This window comes from Hemiscyllium ocellatum, chromosome 22, assembly GCF_020745735.1.
Source record: "Hemiscyllium ocellatum isolate sHemOce1 chromosome 22, sHemOce1.pat.X.cur, whole genome shotgun sequence".
Classification (NCBI taxonomy): Eukaryota; Metazoa; Chordata; class Chondrichthyes; order Orectolobiformes; family Hemiscylliidae; genus Hemiscyllium; species Hemiscyllium ocellatum.
The window spans coordinates 14,909,330-14,925,925 of NC_083422.1; the positions used below are offsets into that span (position 1 = coordinate 14,909,330).

Sequence of the window (16,596 nt, forward strand, 5' to 3'; positions counted from 1 at the left end):
TAGGTATTGTATTCTAGAAGAGTACGACCAAGTGAGGCAAGGATTTCTTCACCTGAACATATTCTGCAAACCTTCTGGGAAAATATAAATTAAGCTGTGATATCTATTTGAAATGGTCACAATCCAAGAGTGATGTCACCTGCTCTGAAGTCTCCAGTGAAAATGAGTATTCCTCCAATTTATGCTCACAATCCAAATTATCAGCCTGGAGCAAGATTATCCAACCTTGTAAAAACTGAGACCATGTTTCTAGATGATGTTAGTCCAATATTTCTGTTCTGTAAGCTTTTTCTCCATAAACTTAGAACCAGAACTAATTTAAATTTCCATGTGTGTCCCCCACTCCTTCAGATTACAAAAACAAAATCAATATTGCATGGTATTCATTACATGGACCAACTCTATTTTTTTTTTTTCTTTTCTTTTTTTTCTTTTTTTTCTGCGGTAGTGTTTATTATTTTTAACCCCAGCACCCATGGTGTGTGTGTGTGCAGCTGTGAGACACAGTGAGAGACATAAAGTGCACAAATCTTTATTTAATTTCCACCACCAGGAAAAGTAGGAAAACACCCGAGTGGCCTGTGACGAGCAGTGCCCTTCACATGAAAGGGCAATGCTGTGTGATCAAAACAGTGAAGGGGAGGGCAGGGACTAAATCAAAATAGAGTTGGAGGGGGAAATGATGCACTCCACTCCCTGCGGCGCCCACCTCTCCCTGAACAACTCCAGGGTGTTGGTGGACACCGCGTGCTCCTTCTCCAAGGACACCCGGGCCCTAACGTAACCGCGGAAGAGGGGCAGGCAGTCGGCCCTACATGGACCAACTCTAACAGCCAGCTCCTGGACAACGTTAATGGAAGATATAACGAGGAGTGATTACATGCAGCAAACTCATCAACCTTGAAAAGTCAAGTCTCAGGTGATGGGTTCCTTAAATCGTGGACAGAATGAGGTTTGGAGAGCACAGAGCCCCAACTAATGAAAAGGATAAAATGATTAATTAGAAATGCTTAACTGTGAACAGCAGTGCTCACATGATTTAAAATGTAACTGGAGAAGGAATACAATACAAAATACAACATAGAAATACAGCAAAAGTCACCACATCATTAAAAGCACAATTCTGCATTTTAAAAATTAGAAATTCCATGGGATTCAAAGAACTAACAGAACTACAAATCTGAACTAACTTAAAATATTAATAAAACATCTGGGTAAAGCAACAGAGAACAAAACTGTTCCGGTGAAGTCACAGATAGTCAGCCTATCCTAAGTTAAAAATCACAACACCAGGTTACAGTCCAACAAGTTTAATTGGAAGCACTAGCTTTCAGAGCGCCGCTCCTTCATCAGATGGTTGTGGAGGACACAATTGTAAGACACAGAATTTATCGCTATAAATTCTGTGTCTTACAATTGTGTCCTCCATTACCACTGGATGAAGGAGCGGCTTTCCGAAAGGTAGTGAACTAGATTAGATTAGATTACTTACAGTGTGGAAACAGGCCCTTCGGCCCAACGAGTCCACACCGACCCGCCGAAGCGCAACCCGCCCATACCCCAACATTTGCCCCTTACCTCACGCTACGGGCAATTTAGCATGGCCAATTCACCTGACCCGCACATCTTTGGACTGTGGGAGGAAACCGGAGCACCCGGAGGAAACCCACGCGGACACAGGGAGAACGTGCACACTCCACAGTCAGTTGCCTGAGGCAGGAATTGAACCCGGGTCTCTGGCGCTGTGAGGCAGCAGTGCTAACCACTGTGCCACCGTGCTGCCCACTAAAATCTTCCAATCAAACCTGTTGGACTATAACCTGGTGTTGTGTGATTTTTTAAGTTTATACACCCAAGTCCAACACTGGTATCTCCAAATCAAGCCTATTCTAAAGTTTGAGTCACTATGCAAACTAACCATGTGCTAATAAATAATATCAAACTGTTATTACCATTATGTCATCAGATTTTCTTTTGCTTTATAAGTTGGTATTACTCCAGGTTCTGTGCAATACTGTGATTTCAAGTTCCAATTTAGAAATTTGGGCTGACTTTCCAGTCTAGTATGGTGGGGTGGGTGGGGTAGTGCTGCATTTTTGACAGAACATTCAATGGATGAGACAGGGAATCAAGACCTAATCTGCCCTCTCAGGTGGGTATTGAAGACTCTCAAGCTTATTTGAAGATTTGGTGAGTACTTTTCAGGAACGTCCTAGCCAATATTTAACCTTTGACCAACATCACAAGTCCAGATTTCCAGACCAGTTATCTAGCTCCTTATAGGAGCTTATTCTGCCATTTCATAAGTGATTATACATGAAAGTACTTGATTAGTTGTAAAGTACTGCTGACACCTTTTCAAAACCAGAGCAAGTACGTAAAATGCAAGTTATTTCTTCAACACTCCGAAGGCAGATCGAATGTATTGAACGATGGTCTTCAATGGATAAGATGTTAGATCAATGTGCTGACTGCTGCAATACACATTTATGAAAAATAACATAGCAGCAGAGAATTCTCCCAATGTCTTGCCTAACATACATGTCCCAATTAACCCATGAAAACAAGTAATTAACTATCATTTATTTCATTGCTGCTTTTGGAACTACACGCCTGGCAAAATTTTGCCAACATATTAGGTACTACATTTTAAAGTAATTTAATTGTATTTGACACACTTGGAGATTGTAATACCTCCTACTCCATAAATTGGTTATTCATTTCAGCCAATTCTTCTAAGAGCAAAGAGGAAAATGAAAATTAAAAAGCTGTGCATACAATCACAGCAAACGATAACAAAATTTGCATCTACATATAGCTCTCTATATTACTGTGACAGTGCAGACTAATCTCTTAACAATGGAGGACTTCTTGAAGTTGATTCGCCTTTAAATTTTACACAAATACGCACACAGCAAGACCGCACAAAAATGAGACAAAGCACTATTTTAGATTGCTTTGGATGTTGGTCAACAGATAAAAGCTGGCAAAACACCAGAATAACTCTTTTGAAATTATGTCACTTAACATCCCAAAGATTTCTGTGACAGTGGGGCTCTCCATTATTGGCAATATCTGGTTGACTCTAACGTACAGGTACAGAGTGGACAAAAAAAAATGACACTCAATAAATTACTACAACTTTCAAGAAGAATTGAAAACCATCATTCCTTCACTGTCTGGAGTTAAAATCCTGGAACTCTCCCATAAGCAGCAAGTGTCCTAGGGACTGTGCAGTCCAATGTTACAGCTCACCAGGGTGTCTTGAAAACCAATGAGGGGTGAGAGCAATAGAATCATTGAGGAATACAACATGGAAACAGACCCTTCGGTCCAACTCATCCGTGCTGACCAGAGATCCTAAATTATCAAGTCCCATTTGCCAGCACCCAGTCCGTATCCCTCCAAACCTTTCCTATTCATGTTAGCATCCAAGTGTCTTTTAAATATTGTAATTGTACCAGCCTCCATCACTTCCTCTGGCAGCTCATTCCATATACGCACCACCCTCTGTATGAAAAAGCTGACCCTTAGATCCTGTTCAAATCTTTCTCTTCTCACCCTAAACCTATGCCCTATAGTTCTGGACTGACCCACCCCAGGGAAAAGACCCTGTCTATTTACCCTATCCATGCCCCTCACGAAGTAAATACTGGTATTACCAGCAATGTCCACAAATTGTGCATGTAAACTACTGCCTCATTTGTACTCTTGGTGAATTAATAATGTGGAATCAATTTTTTTCCCAGTTAAGAGTGTTGTTCTTATTTGTCAGAGTTTCATTCAGCGAACTCAACTAGTTGCCTAACTACTCAAATGAATCAATAAAATTCTATGCTCTGGATTTAAGTTTACTCACTGAGCTGGAAGGATCGTTTTCAGATGTTTCGTCACCATACTAGGTAGCATTATTAGTGAGCCTCTGATGAAGCACTGGTGTTATGCAGCACTTTCTAATGATGTGTTTAGGTTTCCTTAGGTTGGTGATGTCATTTCCTGTGGTGGTAATGTTCAGCAACATTTGTGACTCCTCAGACACTGAAAGAGTCCATGTCCAAATGCAATATGACCCCTGGACAACATCCAAGCTCAGGACAAAAATTCTTAAGTAACATTTGTGCCACACAAATGCCAGGCAGTGATCATCACTAATAAAAAACAATCTAACCTCCATCACTTGGCATTCAATAGTGTCAGCATCACCATCACTGAATCCTCCACCATCAACATCCTGGGGGTTATCATTGACCAGAAAATAAACTGGACTAGCCACATAAATACAATGACTACAAGCGTGGGTTAGAGACTAGTAATGCTAATGAGAGTCATTAACCTCCCAACTTCCAAAGGTTGCCCACAATCTACAAGGCACAAGTCAGGAGCGTGATTGAATACTCTCCATATGTCTGCATCAGAACAGCTCCAGAAACATTCAAGAAACTTTACACAATCCAGGACAAAGCAAACCACTTGATTAGCACCACATCCACAAGTATCCACTCCCTCCATCACAAACACTCTATAGCGGCAGTGTAAGCTATCTACAGGATGCACTGCAAAAATTCGCCAAGGCTCTTTTAGACAGCATCTTCTATTTCAAGAACACTCTCACCTAGAAGGACTGGCAGCAGATACACTGAAATACCACCACCTGCAGGTTCCCCTCCAAGCCTTAGGGGGCATGATGGCCTAGTAGTATTATTGCTGGACTATTAATACAGACCAGGTAAAGTTCTAGCGACTCAGGCTTGAATCCCTGGAATTAAGAGTCTCATGTCCACCATGAATCATTGTCAATTGTTGGAAGAACCCATCTGGTTCACGGATGCCCTTTAGGGAAGTAAACTGCCATCCTTACATGGTCCATCATATATGTGACTCCAGATCAATATGGTTGACTCCTAACTTCCCTTCAGGTAAACTTGTCCAGGTCACACTGCATTTGGACGTGGACTGTTTCAGTCACAAATGTTGCTGAACATTGCGCAATTATTGGTGAACATTGGAGGCAAGGCCACTGATGAAGCAGATGAAGATGACTGGGCCTAGGACACTACCCAAAGGAACTCCTCCGATCACTTCTTAAGGTGATTAATAGTTTCCATGGCAATGTCTGTTATCAATCTAGATTGGCCATCAGTCAAGATTTATAAGCTACTAAATAGTTCCTGGCTTTGTGGAAACTGTTGATGGTCGCACCCCATTCACGGATGTAAGCTTGATTAATGAGCATACTGTGATAACTGATTCCTGATGAAGGGCTTATGCCTGAAACGTTGATTCTCCTGCTCCTCAGATGCTGTCTGACCTGCTGTGCTTTTCCAGCAGCACACTTCCACTTTGATCTCAAGCATCTGCAGTCCTAACTTTCTCCATATTGCCACATAGGGTTTTATTGATGCATGTATTGCCATTGGATTGAAATCCTCGAACACCCTTCCTGAGTCTATCTACAGCACATGGATAGTGGCCGATCAAGGCAGTAACTCACCACCACCTCAAGGGCAACAAATGCAGGGCCCAGCCAGCAATGCCCACGATTAATAAAAGATATTTATAGCAATCCCCTAATTCTTCAGCGACATTATAGCCAAATCGTGCTGCCGAAACACGCGTTACCCCGGAACTACCTATATGCAGCAATACGATCAATACAATGTACAATAAATAAAATACAATAAATCAGGATGCAAAGAAACAACAAACAGTATTATTAAGTATTGTGCAGTGGGCATATCCTTGCTGTTACATCCTTTTGGTTACACTGTGGCGCGATTACCCATTTTAAATTTGCCTACCTTGTTAAATTTGCTGTATGTCATTCAAGGCATTAGGTCACAACTATGCTGCTATTTTTAATGTAAAAACATCATCCATTTATCTTAGATACAAGGATTCTAAATAGACAAGTATCCAAATTATCTTATTAGAAAATACTAATTCTCTCAGCTGACTGCAATGGCACATGTTCCTGCTTCTGAGCATAAAATATTAAAAGAGGAAGGCTAAAACATTCCAAAATATCAATGTTTCATTCGTGTAATAAATTATAAAGTGAGAAACCAACCTGCTTCTGCGCTTCCAGTTTTTGTTTTCTTGTTGGATCAATGGCATCTACCATCCATTTGATAGTGTAGTATGTTACAGCACCAAATATTGTCAGACGAAAAATCAAACCAACTATCTCGTTGCGTGACAGAGGGCGAGTTAAAGAATCTGTTGGGATTTCTTTTAAAACCATCTTTACTGTTAGACCTAAAGGCAACAAAAAAAAAGGCTTAGTTAGTCCCAATGTTATTCCTGGTTGTAGAACCCACAGGTACTGCAATACTACAAGCTCAACTTCATTTCATTTACATCAAGGTTTATGAAATAGTGGTTAGTGCTTCACTGGCTCAATTTTGCAGCGTATAAACCATCTATGCCCCACAAAGGAACCAAAGTTAAAGTGTTAACTCTGAAGGATTTCACACAAACATGTTTTATTTCCTTTTGATTGAAAAGTAAAAATCAAAAATTTCATGGCAAGCATATAGTGAGTGATTTTCCCCAGCTTCTCTGATGATTAGAGTTTGGTGCATTTAATCATATAGTAGTTACATAATCAGCCAAATTTACAATTGTTTGCAATACTCTGTTCAACTCGTTCCATTTGTATTCGAACAGAAAACTATCGATACTTGTATTATGCTGTAATGGTAATCATTTCCTCTAACACAGCACTATGTCAATCCAAAATCTTCACAAATGAAAGCTTCCCTTTTGCAAAGGTACAAAACTTGACATTGATTCAATAATTTCACTGCCTTGCCAAGCTTGTTGTTTTCCCTAGGTAAGTGGAAGCAATGCCTCCACATCATCAGCCTAAGTCAGAGGACTGAGGGTCAATGAAGAAGTCACATTTGTCAGAGTTTAATCAGAACGTGTAGCATAGCTATGAAGTTCATTTTTGTTCAAATTATTCCTGATAATGTTTAAGCTAGCCAATCACCACTTGAAACTGAAGAATTTTGATAAGTCATGCAAGCATTAGCAATGCTATCATGTTTTGCTTCTGTAACAAAAGTGACCAGTTTCGTAGTAGAAATTCTTTCAGGACATTGTGTCACAGAATAGAATAGAATAGAATCTCTAGTGTGGAAACAGGCCCATCGGACCACAAAGACTCCCCTGGAGACTAACCCACCCAGACCCATTCCCCTATCCTACTACGCTACATTTACCCCTGACCAATGCGCCTAACCTACACACCCCTGAATGCTACAGGCAATTTAGCATGTCCAATTCACCTAATCTGCACATTTTTGGATTGTGGGAGGAAACTGGAGCACGTGGAGGAAACCCACGCAGACACAGAGAATATGCAAACTCCACACAGACAGTTGCCCGAGGCTGAAATCAACCCCGGTCCCTGGTGCTGTGAGGCAGCAGTACTAACCACTGTGCCACTCTGCATCACAAAATGCACAGCACGATTGCTTCTACACAGACTACTTGTTGCAAAGGTGCAAATGAAGAACATCATTGCACTGACAGTCAACTTTTTATTGATGGTCTCTAGAAATAAAGACATTGATTTCGGAAATAAATGGGATTCCTTCTCCTGAGCTAACAAGTCAATTTTCAAGAGCAGTAGAAACAGCCTACATCATCATAATTTTAGTTACAATCTGAGCCACTTTTGGTGCAATATCTGGCCAATATTAGGAACGCATTCCGTTAGTTACGGGGCAAGTTAACGACTCAATATTGTCGGCATTCTGAACATGCTGCGTCGTGATGAAATCATTACAATTGCTGGCTTTCACTATACGCTTGACATTTGAGGAAACCGAATCTATGTCCATAGACGGAACTTTCGATTTCGCTTTTGTTATTGGCGGTTACTTAGTATTCTCCGGAAACTGATTTCGAGAGGATTTATACCCTGGGTGAGAGCTTGCATCAGGAGTTAACTGCTCAACATCGTTTCCTGGTAAACCTTGAAACGGCCCCCTCTGTTTCACCAGTTGGTCCCCACTTTCTGTAACTGATGTTTACACCCTCTCCATCCCTCAACGAACACAGCAAACGAAAGTGAACTTCACGGCTGTACTGCATACCCTGCGAGGTTAAATTCCGACTGGTGTGACTTCTTCAGTGACCCTCCGTGTCCAGGCCGAGGCGGACGGATGTGGCGGCACTGAGCGGGCCCGGCTTCCTTCTCTCCGCCACTCGGGGAAGGCAGCCAGCGCGGCAGAGAAACGGCCAGCGGCCCGAAACCCGCCCCGTCCACACTCACATCCCCAGCCCCAGGCCCAATCCCAACGAATTAGCGAGGCAGCTCTATTCTGCACAAACCCGAAGGAAAGACACACAGAAGGTACAGAAACTCACCCGCGTCCGTGCAGCAGGACAACTGTGCTCTGAACCCTACTTCCGCTTCCGTGTCCGTCCCAACACTGCATCAGGAACAATGAACCAATGAACAATAGTTCCGTGAAACAGACTTCAACTCAATAAGAAGCTTCATCCAACTGCTCTCTCTCTTTGGGTTCTTCCTTACTGTTTATTCCTTACACACCCTTTAAAAAAAAATGTTTCCTAGCTAAGTAAGAGCAAATTACTGCAGATGCTGGAATCTGCATTGAAAACAACAAGATGCTGGAAATCACAGCCTGTCAGACGGGCGGCACAGTGGTTAGCACTGCTGCCTCACAGCGCCAGGGACTTGGGTTCATTTCCCGACTCAGGCGACTGACTGTGTGGAGTTTGCACGTTCTCCCCGTGTCTGCGTGGGTTTCCTCCCACAGTCACAAAGATGTGCAGGTCAGGTGAATTGACCATGCTAAATTGCCCATAGTGTTAGGTAAGGGGTAAATGTAGGGGTATGGGTGGGTTTCGCTTCGGCGGGTCGGTGTGGACTTGTTGGGCCGAAGGGCCTGTTTCCACACTGTAAGTCTAATCTAATCATCCATAGAGAGGGAGAGAGCTGATGTTTCGAGTCCAGATGACTCTTCATCAGAGCTGAAAATGTGTTGCTGGTTAAAGCACAGCAGGTCAGGCAGCAAATTCGACATTTCGGGCATAAGCCCTTCATCTTTATCAGAGCTGTCTAGTTACCATCAATTCTGAGGAAGAGTCACTGAATGGAAACGTTATTTCTGATTTCTCTCCACAGATGCTTGTTCAACTTTTCCAGCAATTTCTGTTTTTGTTTCAACTCAGCTATCACATGCACGTAAACCTTACTATACAGGTGGGGGTTTTCATATGATCAATGACACCTACTCTGCCTTGTACACATCAAATTAACTTTAAAATCGAGGATAATGGCGGGTCTTTACAGCATGTTTTGAATGTACACTGTGATTTTGGGTCAAGACACTGGACGAGGAGAAGGAAAAATTAAAAAACGCTTTTAGATTTCGATTTCAACTAATACTATTTATGATACATTAACACTAAATACTGCAATTCATGGTAATAATAGATATAAAGCTTTGTTGGACAGCTACATTATATAAAGGATCATCTAAATTCTTTCTGTGACAATGTCCATGTGCTCTTAAGATTCTCATTCTCTCTTAACTCTGTCCACACTGCTATTTATAGTCAGTGTTTCACAGCTCCATGACGTAATTGCAAGATTGTTCCAAGGTTCAGAAGCACCTTCTACACACATAGAATGAAAGAATTGGGCATTGTCTGAGTTCAAGATGAGCCTTATTGCCCATTCTCTAATTGACAGCTGCCAACACTGTTCAGTTTCACTTGGGCATGAAAACAAAGGGATACCATTGGACCAACCATACTGGCCCAGATGCCTGTCACTGAAATTTCTTTGTCATCAGTTACCCATAAAGGTCTATAGATCTCTGTGCAATGACAATTTACCTTTGGTTCCAATTTATAAACAGATTTTAAATTGTTTATAAACCTACACCATTATATGTAGAAAAAGAAAAAAAAGCTCACATATTCTTTTCATCATCAGACCATTTGTTAGATGGTGCCCTCCAAAAATTGCCCACTTTCTTGTCATAGATTTTTATGGCTGAGAATTCTATTCTGGCCTATCCTGATGTGTCCCAAAGATAACCAAGAAGATAGCTATATGATTGTAACAAGGTCAGCCAGGTGGACCTCAGAGTACAAGTTCCCTGATTGGACCAGATTAACAGCACCAATCAGAGAGCCCTAACTGACAGATAAGAACAAGAGTGTCGCGGCACAGTGGTTAGCACTGCTGCCTCACAGCGCCAGAGATACAGGTTCAATTCCCGCCTCAGGTGATTGACTGTGTGGAGTTTGCACGTTCTCCCTGTGTCTGCGTGGGTTTCCTCCCACAGTCCAAAGATGTGTGGGTCAGGTGAATTGGCCATGCTAAATCGCCCGTAGTGTTAGGTAAGGGGTATGGGTGGGTTGAGCTTTGGTGGGTTGGTGTGGACTTGTTGGGCTGAAGGGCCTGTTTCCACACTGTAAATAATCTAAAAGTGGGGCCTGACTCTGTGCTGGCTGGTAGTATAGTCAGTATGTTACTGTTAGGTTTCTGCTTCCCTTTCTTTCTGGAAGGGGAAACCTGATTCCTAAACTGGCTGAATTATTTAGCCAGTTTGTTAACTGGTATTCCTTTTAGTGAGGACTGATTGTGTGCATCAGGAGTTTAACAATGCGTTTCAGGTGTAACTCAGTTCTCATTAGGGGATTGTTGTTTCACTGGCTGGTTACAGCCTGTGTGTTACTCTTTTCTCTTTTTACTCTTTTTTGAGAAAAAGACAATGTTACTTTTATGGTAGGGCTTAGCCCTTGGACTGTAGTTTTCTTTGCTTTTTGTATGTATTTTCACTTTTTAATTGGTGGTTGGACTGTGCCTTTGTGGAAGACATACATTCTACTGGAGGGGCTGTTCCTGTGGGGGGGGCCTGGCCCTGGGACTGGGCCTCTGAAGATTGAACACCTGTGTGTGTACTGGGAGGTGAGCAGTTGCTGTATGCTGGAGTTTGGGAGAAGACCTTTCCCTCAAGAGTGGACCGGGCCGCTGTGGGTTAACTGCACCTGTACAATGTACTGTTCCTGTGAGTGGGCCTGGTTGTCCAGGGCTGGGCCAGGACACTGTGGAGACTGAACACCTGTGTGCTGTGCATTTGCTGCCTTCAAGAGTGGACTCTGCCCTTGGTTGTGGACTCTGTTTTTAGTAACTGACTCTGCAATTTGGAGCGGACTCATTTCCGACCATATACGTCGTATACTGGAGTGGACTCTTCCTGGCAATGGATTCTATATCTTGAAGACTCTAATGTATGAATTTGGACTGTGTACCAGAAAGGACTCTTATTTTTATTGTGGTATTTCCTGTATCTATCACCTGCACTGTCTTGTGTGTCTCTGGGTCTGGCAGGCCTTGTTGCGAGTTGGGAGGCTCATGCGTCACCCTGAAAGCTGTCACCCTGAGAGCTGGAAGGTGGGTAGGCCATCCTGCAAACCTGAAGGTTGGTAGGCTGTCCTGAAAGCCAGAGGGTGGGTAGGCCACCCTGATGCCAGTCACCCTGAGAGCCAGATGGTGAGTAGGCTGTTCTGAGCGCTGTCGTCCCGATAAGGGGTAATCGGGACGGGCTGTCCTAGAGGTGGTCGAAAGGTGTCAGGGCAGCCGAGAGCCAGAAGGCGCGTAGGGGTGGCTGAGTTCCGGAAGGCTTGTGGGCTACCCTACACGCTGTCATCCCAGGGAAGGGGACAGGCTGCCCTAGAGGTGGTCAAAAGGTGTGCTGGGATAGCCCACTAGTCGGAGGCGCAACAGGGTGGGTGAGAGCCCAATGGTACGTAGGGTCAGACCGAGAGCCTGAAGGCGGGTAGCCATCCTCAGCGCTTTCACCCCGGGCAGGTACCGGGGCGGGCTGTCCTAGAGGTGGTCGAAAGGTGCTGAGGGTGGTTAGTGAAGCCGGAAGGTGGGTAGGCCGTCCAAACCGCTGTCACCCCGGGCGGGTACCAGGGCGGGCTGTCCTAGAGGTGGTCGAAAGGTGTGTGAGGGCGGACCAAGAACTGGAAGGGGCACAGGGTGGACTGAACTGGAAGGTGGGTAGGGGCGGGCTGCCTTAGTGGTCGAGAGGTGGGAGGGGTGGGGGCTTGCTGGGTCTGTATTGTCTGCACTTCTGTATGTAACAGTTTTGTTTAATGTACAAATGTCATTGTCACTGTCTTGTTAAATGTGGACCTGGGATTTGAGGTTTGTCCTCATTCTCTGTAAAATGGTTGAACGGTAGGGTTTGGGGCCTAGCTTTGCTGCTCCTCTCCCTTGTAAAATTGCTGTCTCTTGTACAGCTGTAAGTGTTTATTGTAAACTGTTTTGTAATTTGTTTAATAAAATAAAAAATAACCAGGGAAAAAAAAAGAACAAGAGTGTCGCGGCACAGTGGTTAGCACTGCTGCCTCACAGCGCCAGAGATACAGGTTCAATTCCCGCCTCAGGTGATTGACTGACTGTGTGGAGTTTGCACGTTCTCCCCGTGTCTGCGTGGGTTTCCTCCGGGTGCTCCGGTTTCCTCCCACAGTCCAAAGATGGGCGGGGCAGGTAAATTGCCCATAGTGTTAAGTAAGGGGTAAATGTAGGGGTATGGGTGGGTTGTGCTTCGGTGGGTTGGTGTGGATTAAAGAGGAAAAAAAAAACAAGAGTGTCGGTCGCTGCGCAGGTTCTGAGTCTCCCTATTGAGGAGGGCGGTCAGTCGCTGGTGTGCGTCCGCACCCAGGTCGCGACCTTCCACCTTCAGACCTTGCAGCGATACCTTTACGTCGAGCCTCCTCCTAGGTGGTGCCCCCTGGCGACGTATTTTTTCGGCCAGGTGCGTAACCTCAACTACGACACGCAGCTCCTGTTCGTTGATCGTGACGGTTTGGGGGTCGCCCTCAAGGTGCTGCCTGTCTTTTACCAGGACCTGATCACTGTCTGGAACATGGGCGAATCGCGTCGCGCCTACCCTCCGGCAGGAGTAGCGGCTGTTGCTCAGGAATCCGCACCTCGGTGCTCGCGGGTTCGAGTGGCTGTCGGAGGGGAGGGCCGTGGCGGCGAGGGTGACCAGGAGCGGGGACGTGCTGGGTGCCGGGGGCCTGGGCTGGACGTTGCCGCAAGACATAGCGAGCAGGGCAGCGGTAGACGTCTGGTACGTGGCCACCGGCATCCGACGCCTTAAAATGGCGGTGCTCGGACCCGATGTAGTGCACCAGTTGGAGGACGCTCAGGTGTGCGGTGGGATCCCGTCCGCGCTCACCCCTGCCCGGACGGAATTTCACATTGGCCCCAAGGTCCCGTACTTCCCGCGGGAGCCTGTGCCCCACAACCTGAGCCGCCTCTGAAATTTTAATTTTGTCCCCTTCAAGGACGTTAAGGGGCGCGCCCTGTACCGACTGCTGCTGCACACCGTCCACCTCTTCTCCCTCATCCACCACCCGGACACGCCCTGGCGTGCCCATTTGCCACCGGGTGGTGGGGATCCCCAGTGGAGTGCCCTCTACGCAGGAGTCCTCCCCCTTTCTCTCGGGGATCTGGGGTGGAGGGTGTTGCACGCAGCAGTCCCCTGCAACCGCAGATTGCGGTGGTTCACGGACTCCCAGCCCAACTGCTTGTTCTGTGGTGCTGTGGAGTCCGTGGACCATGTGTATGTTGGGTGTGGGCGTTTGCACTCCCTTTTTGATTTTCTCAAAAACCTTCTCCTCTGCTTTTGGTTGCACTTCAGTCCCACGCTCCTGATCTTCGGGCACCCGGTACGGAGGAGGGAGGGCAGGTCTGAAGACCTCCTCGTGGGTCTGCTCCTGGGCCTGGCCAAACTGGCCATAAACAGGTCCAGGCAGCGGGCCGTGGAGGGGGTTGTTAGGGCCGACTGCCTGCCCCTCTTCCGCGGTTACGTTAGGGCCCGGGTGTCCTCGGAGAAGGAGCACGCGGTGTCCACCAACACCCTGGAGTTGTTCAGGGAGAGGTGGGCACCGCAGGGAGTGGAGTGCATCATTTCCCCCTCCAACTCTATTTTGATTTAGTCCCTACCCTCCCCTTCACTGTTTGTTCACACAGCATTGCCCTTTGATGTGAAGGGCACTGCTTGTCACAGGCCACTCGGGTGTTTTCCTACTTTTCCTGGTGGTGGAAATTGAATAAAGATTTGTACACCTTGTCTCTCTCTGCATCTCACAGCTGCACACACACACCATGGGTGCTGGGGATAAAAATAATAAGCACTACCGCAGTTAGGAAAAAAAAAGGAACAGGGGTGCTTGATCACACAGTCTTGTCCTTTGAGAAGGGCACTGCTTGTCACTGGCCAAAAAAAAAAGAAAAAAGAAGGACAAGTGTCGGTCACTGCGCAGGTTCTGAGTCTCCCTATTGAGGAGGGCGGTCAGTCGCTGGTGTGCATCCGCACCCAGGTCGCGACCATCCACCTTCAGACCTTGCAGTGATACCTTTACGTTGACCCTCCTCCTAGGTGGTGCGCCCTGGCGACGTATTTTTTCCGCCAGGTGCGTAACCTCAACTACGACACGCAGCTCCTGTTCGTCAATCGTGACGGTTTGGAGGTCGCCCTCAAGGTGCTGCCTGTCTTTACCAGGACCTGACCACTGTCTGGAACATGGGCGAATCGCGTCGCGCCTACCCTCCGGCAGGAGTAGCGGCTGTCGTCAGGGAGCCGTTGCTCAGGAATCCGCACCTCCGTGCTCGCGGGTTCGAGTGGCTGTCGGAGGGGAGGGCCGTGGCGGCGAGGGTGACCAGGGTCGGGGACGTGCTGGGTGCCGGGGGCCTGGGCTGGACGTTGTCGCAGGACATAGTGAGCAGGGCAGCAGTAGACGTCCGGTACGTGGCCACCGGCATCCGACGCCTTAAAACGGCTGTGCTCGGACCCGACGTAGTGCACCAGTTGGAGGACGGTGTGCGGTGGGATCCCGTCCGCGCTCACCCCTGCCCGGACGAATTTCACATTGGCCCCAAGGTCCCGTACTTCCTGCGGGAGCCTGTGCCCCACAACCTGATCCGCCTCTGAAATTTTAATTTTGTCCCCTTCAAAGACGTTAAAAGGCAGGCCCTGTACCAACTGCTGCTGCACACCGTCCACCTCTTCTCCCTCATCCACCGCCCGGACACGCCCTGGCGTGCCCATTTGCCACCGGGCGGTGGGGATCCCCAGTGGAGGGCCCTCTACGCAGGAGTCCTCCCCCTTTCGGGGATCTGGGGTGGAGGGTGCTGCACGCAGCAGTCCCCTGCAACCGCAGATTGCGGTGGTTCACGGACTCCCAGCCCAACTGCTTGTTCTGTGGTGCTGTGGAGTCCGTGGACCATGTGTATGTTGGGTGTGGGCGTTTGCACTCCCTTTTTGATTTTCTAAAAAGCCTTCTCCTCTGCTTTTGGTTGCATTTCAGTCCCACGCTCCTGATCTTCGGGCACCCGGTGCGGAGGAGGGAGGGCAGGTCTGAAGACCTCCTCGTGGGTCTGCTCCTGGGCCTGGCCAAACTGGCCATAAACAGGTCCAAGCAGCGGGCCGTGGAGGGGGTCTTTATGGCCGACTGCCTGCCCCTCTTCCGCGGTTACGTTAGGGCCCGGGTGTCCTTGGAGAAGGAGCACGTGGTGTCCACCAACACCCTGGAGTTGTTCAGGGAGAGGTAGGTGCCACAGGGAGTGGAGTGCATCATTTCCCCCTCCAACGCTATTTTGATTTAGTCCTTGCCCTCCCTTTCACTGTTTTGATCACACAGCATTGCCCTTTGATAGTGAAGGGCACTGCTTATCACTGGCCACTTGGGTGTTTTCCCAGTTAGGAGTTGGACCAGTGGCAGTGTTGTGCCGAAGGAAGAAGGCTTTGTGTTCTGGGCCTAGCTTTGGAGCTGCAGTTGGGCCCACTCCCACTGCTGGTCTCTGGGACCCCGCCTGGGCCTGCCTCCACCACCGCAGCCTGGGACTCGCCTGAGGCCCCTTCCCACAACCTCCTCCACTGGTGTGACCTGAGGCCTACCTCCACTGCTGCTGCCTGGGACTTGCTTGGGAGTCCCTCCACTGCTGGGACCAAGGGCCTGCCTGGGACTCGCCAGAGGCCTGTCTCAACTTCTGCCGGAGCCAGAGGCCTGCCTCCACCAGCGCTGCCTGGGACTCGCCTGAGGCCCCTTCCCACAACCTCCACCACTGCTGCCTGGAACTCGCCTGGGAGTCCCTCCCCAACAGGTCCGCCTCCACTGCTGGGACAAAGGGCCAGCCTGGCATTCGCCAGAGGCCTGCCTCAACTTCTGCCGCTGCCAGAGGCCTGCCTCCACCACCACTGCCTGGGACTTGCCTGGGAGTCCCTCCCCAACTGAGGGCCTGCCTGGGACTCGCCAGAGGCCTGCCTCCACCACTGCAGCTTAGGACTCGCCTGAGGCCACTCCCCACAGTCTCCACCACTGCTGCGACCTGAGGCCCACCTCCACCGCTGCTGCCCAGGACTTAATTTTGGGGCTGCCTGGGACTTGTCTTGGGGACCCCCCCAACAGGCCTGCCCCCAACACTGCAACTGAGGGCCTAACGAGGACTTGCCTGAGGCCTGCCTCCACCACTGCCTAGGACTCGGGCACCTCCCCAAGGACTCCATCGCTACTACTGCCAGAGGCCCA

General features: G+C 47.7%; 1 protein-coding gene across 2 annotated transcripts in view; it reads right to left on the bottom strand.

Moving 5' to 3' along the window:
• The window catches only part of atad1b (ATPase family AAA domain containing 1b), a 44,616-nt gene extending 36,181 nt beyond the window's left edge, over nucleotides 1-8,435 (bottom strand). The window contains exons 1-2 of one of the 2 annotated variants that reach the window (XM_060841876.1): nucleotides 8,377-8,435; nucleotides 6,068-6,255 (exon numbers count right to left, since the gene is read on the bottom strand). In XM_060841876.1, the coding sequence (XP_060697859.1) occupies nucleotides 6,068-6,241 (174 nt within the window). In that variant the 5' untranslated portion in view covers nucleotides 6,242-6,255; nucleotides 8,377-8,435. Of the gene's footprint in view, nucleotides 1-6,067; nucleotides 6,256-8,102; nucleotides 8,258-8,376 lie in introns of those variants that run through there. The other variant, XM_060841875.1, reaches the window with a different exon arrangement.
• Between the last annotated feature and the right edge of the window lie 8,161 nt (nucleotides 8,436-16,596).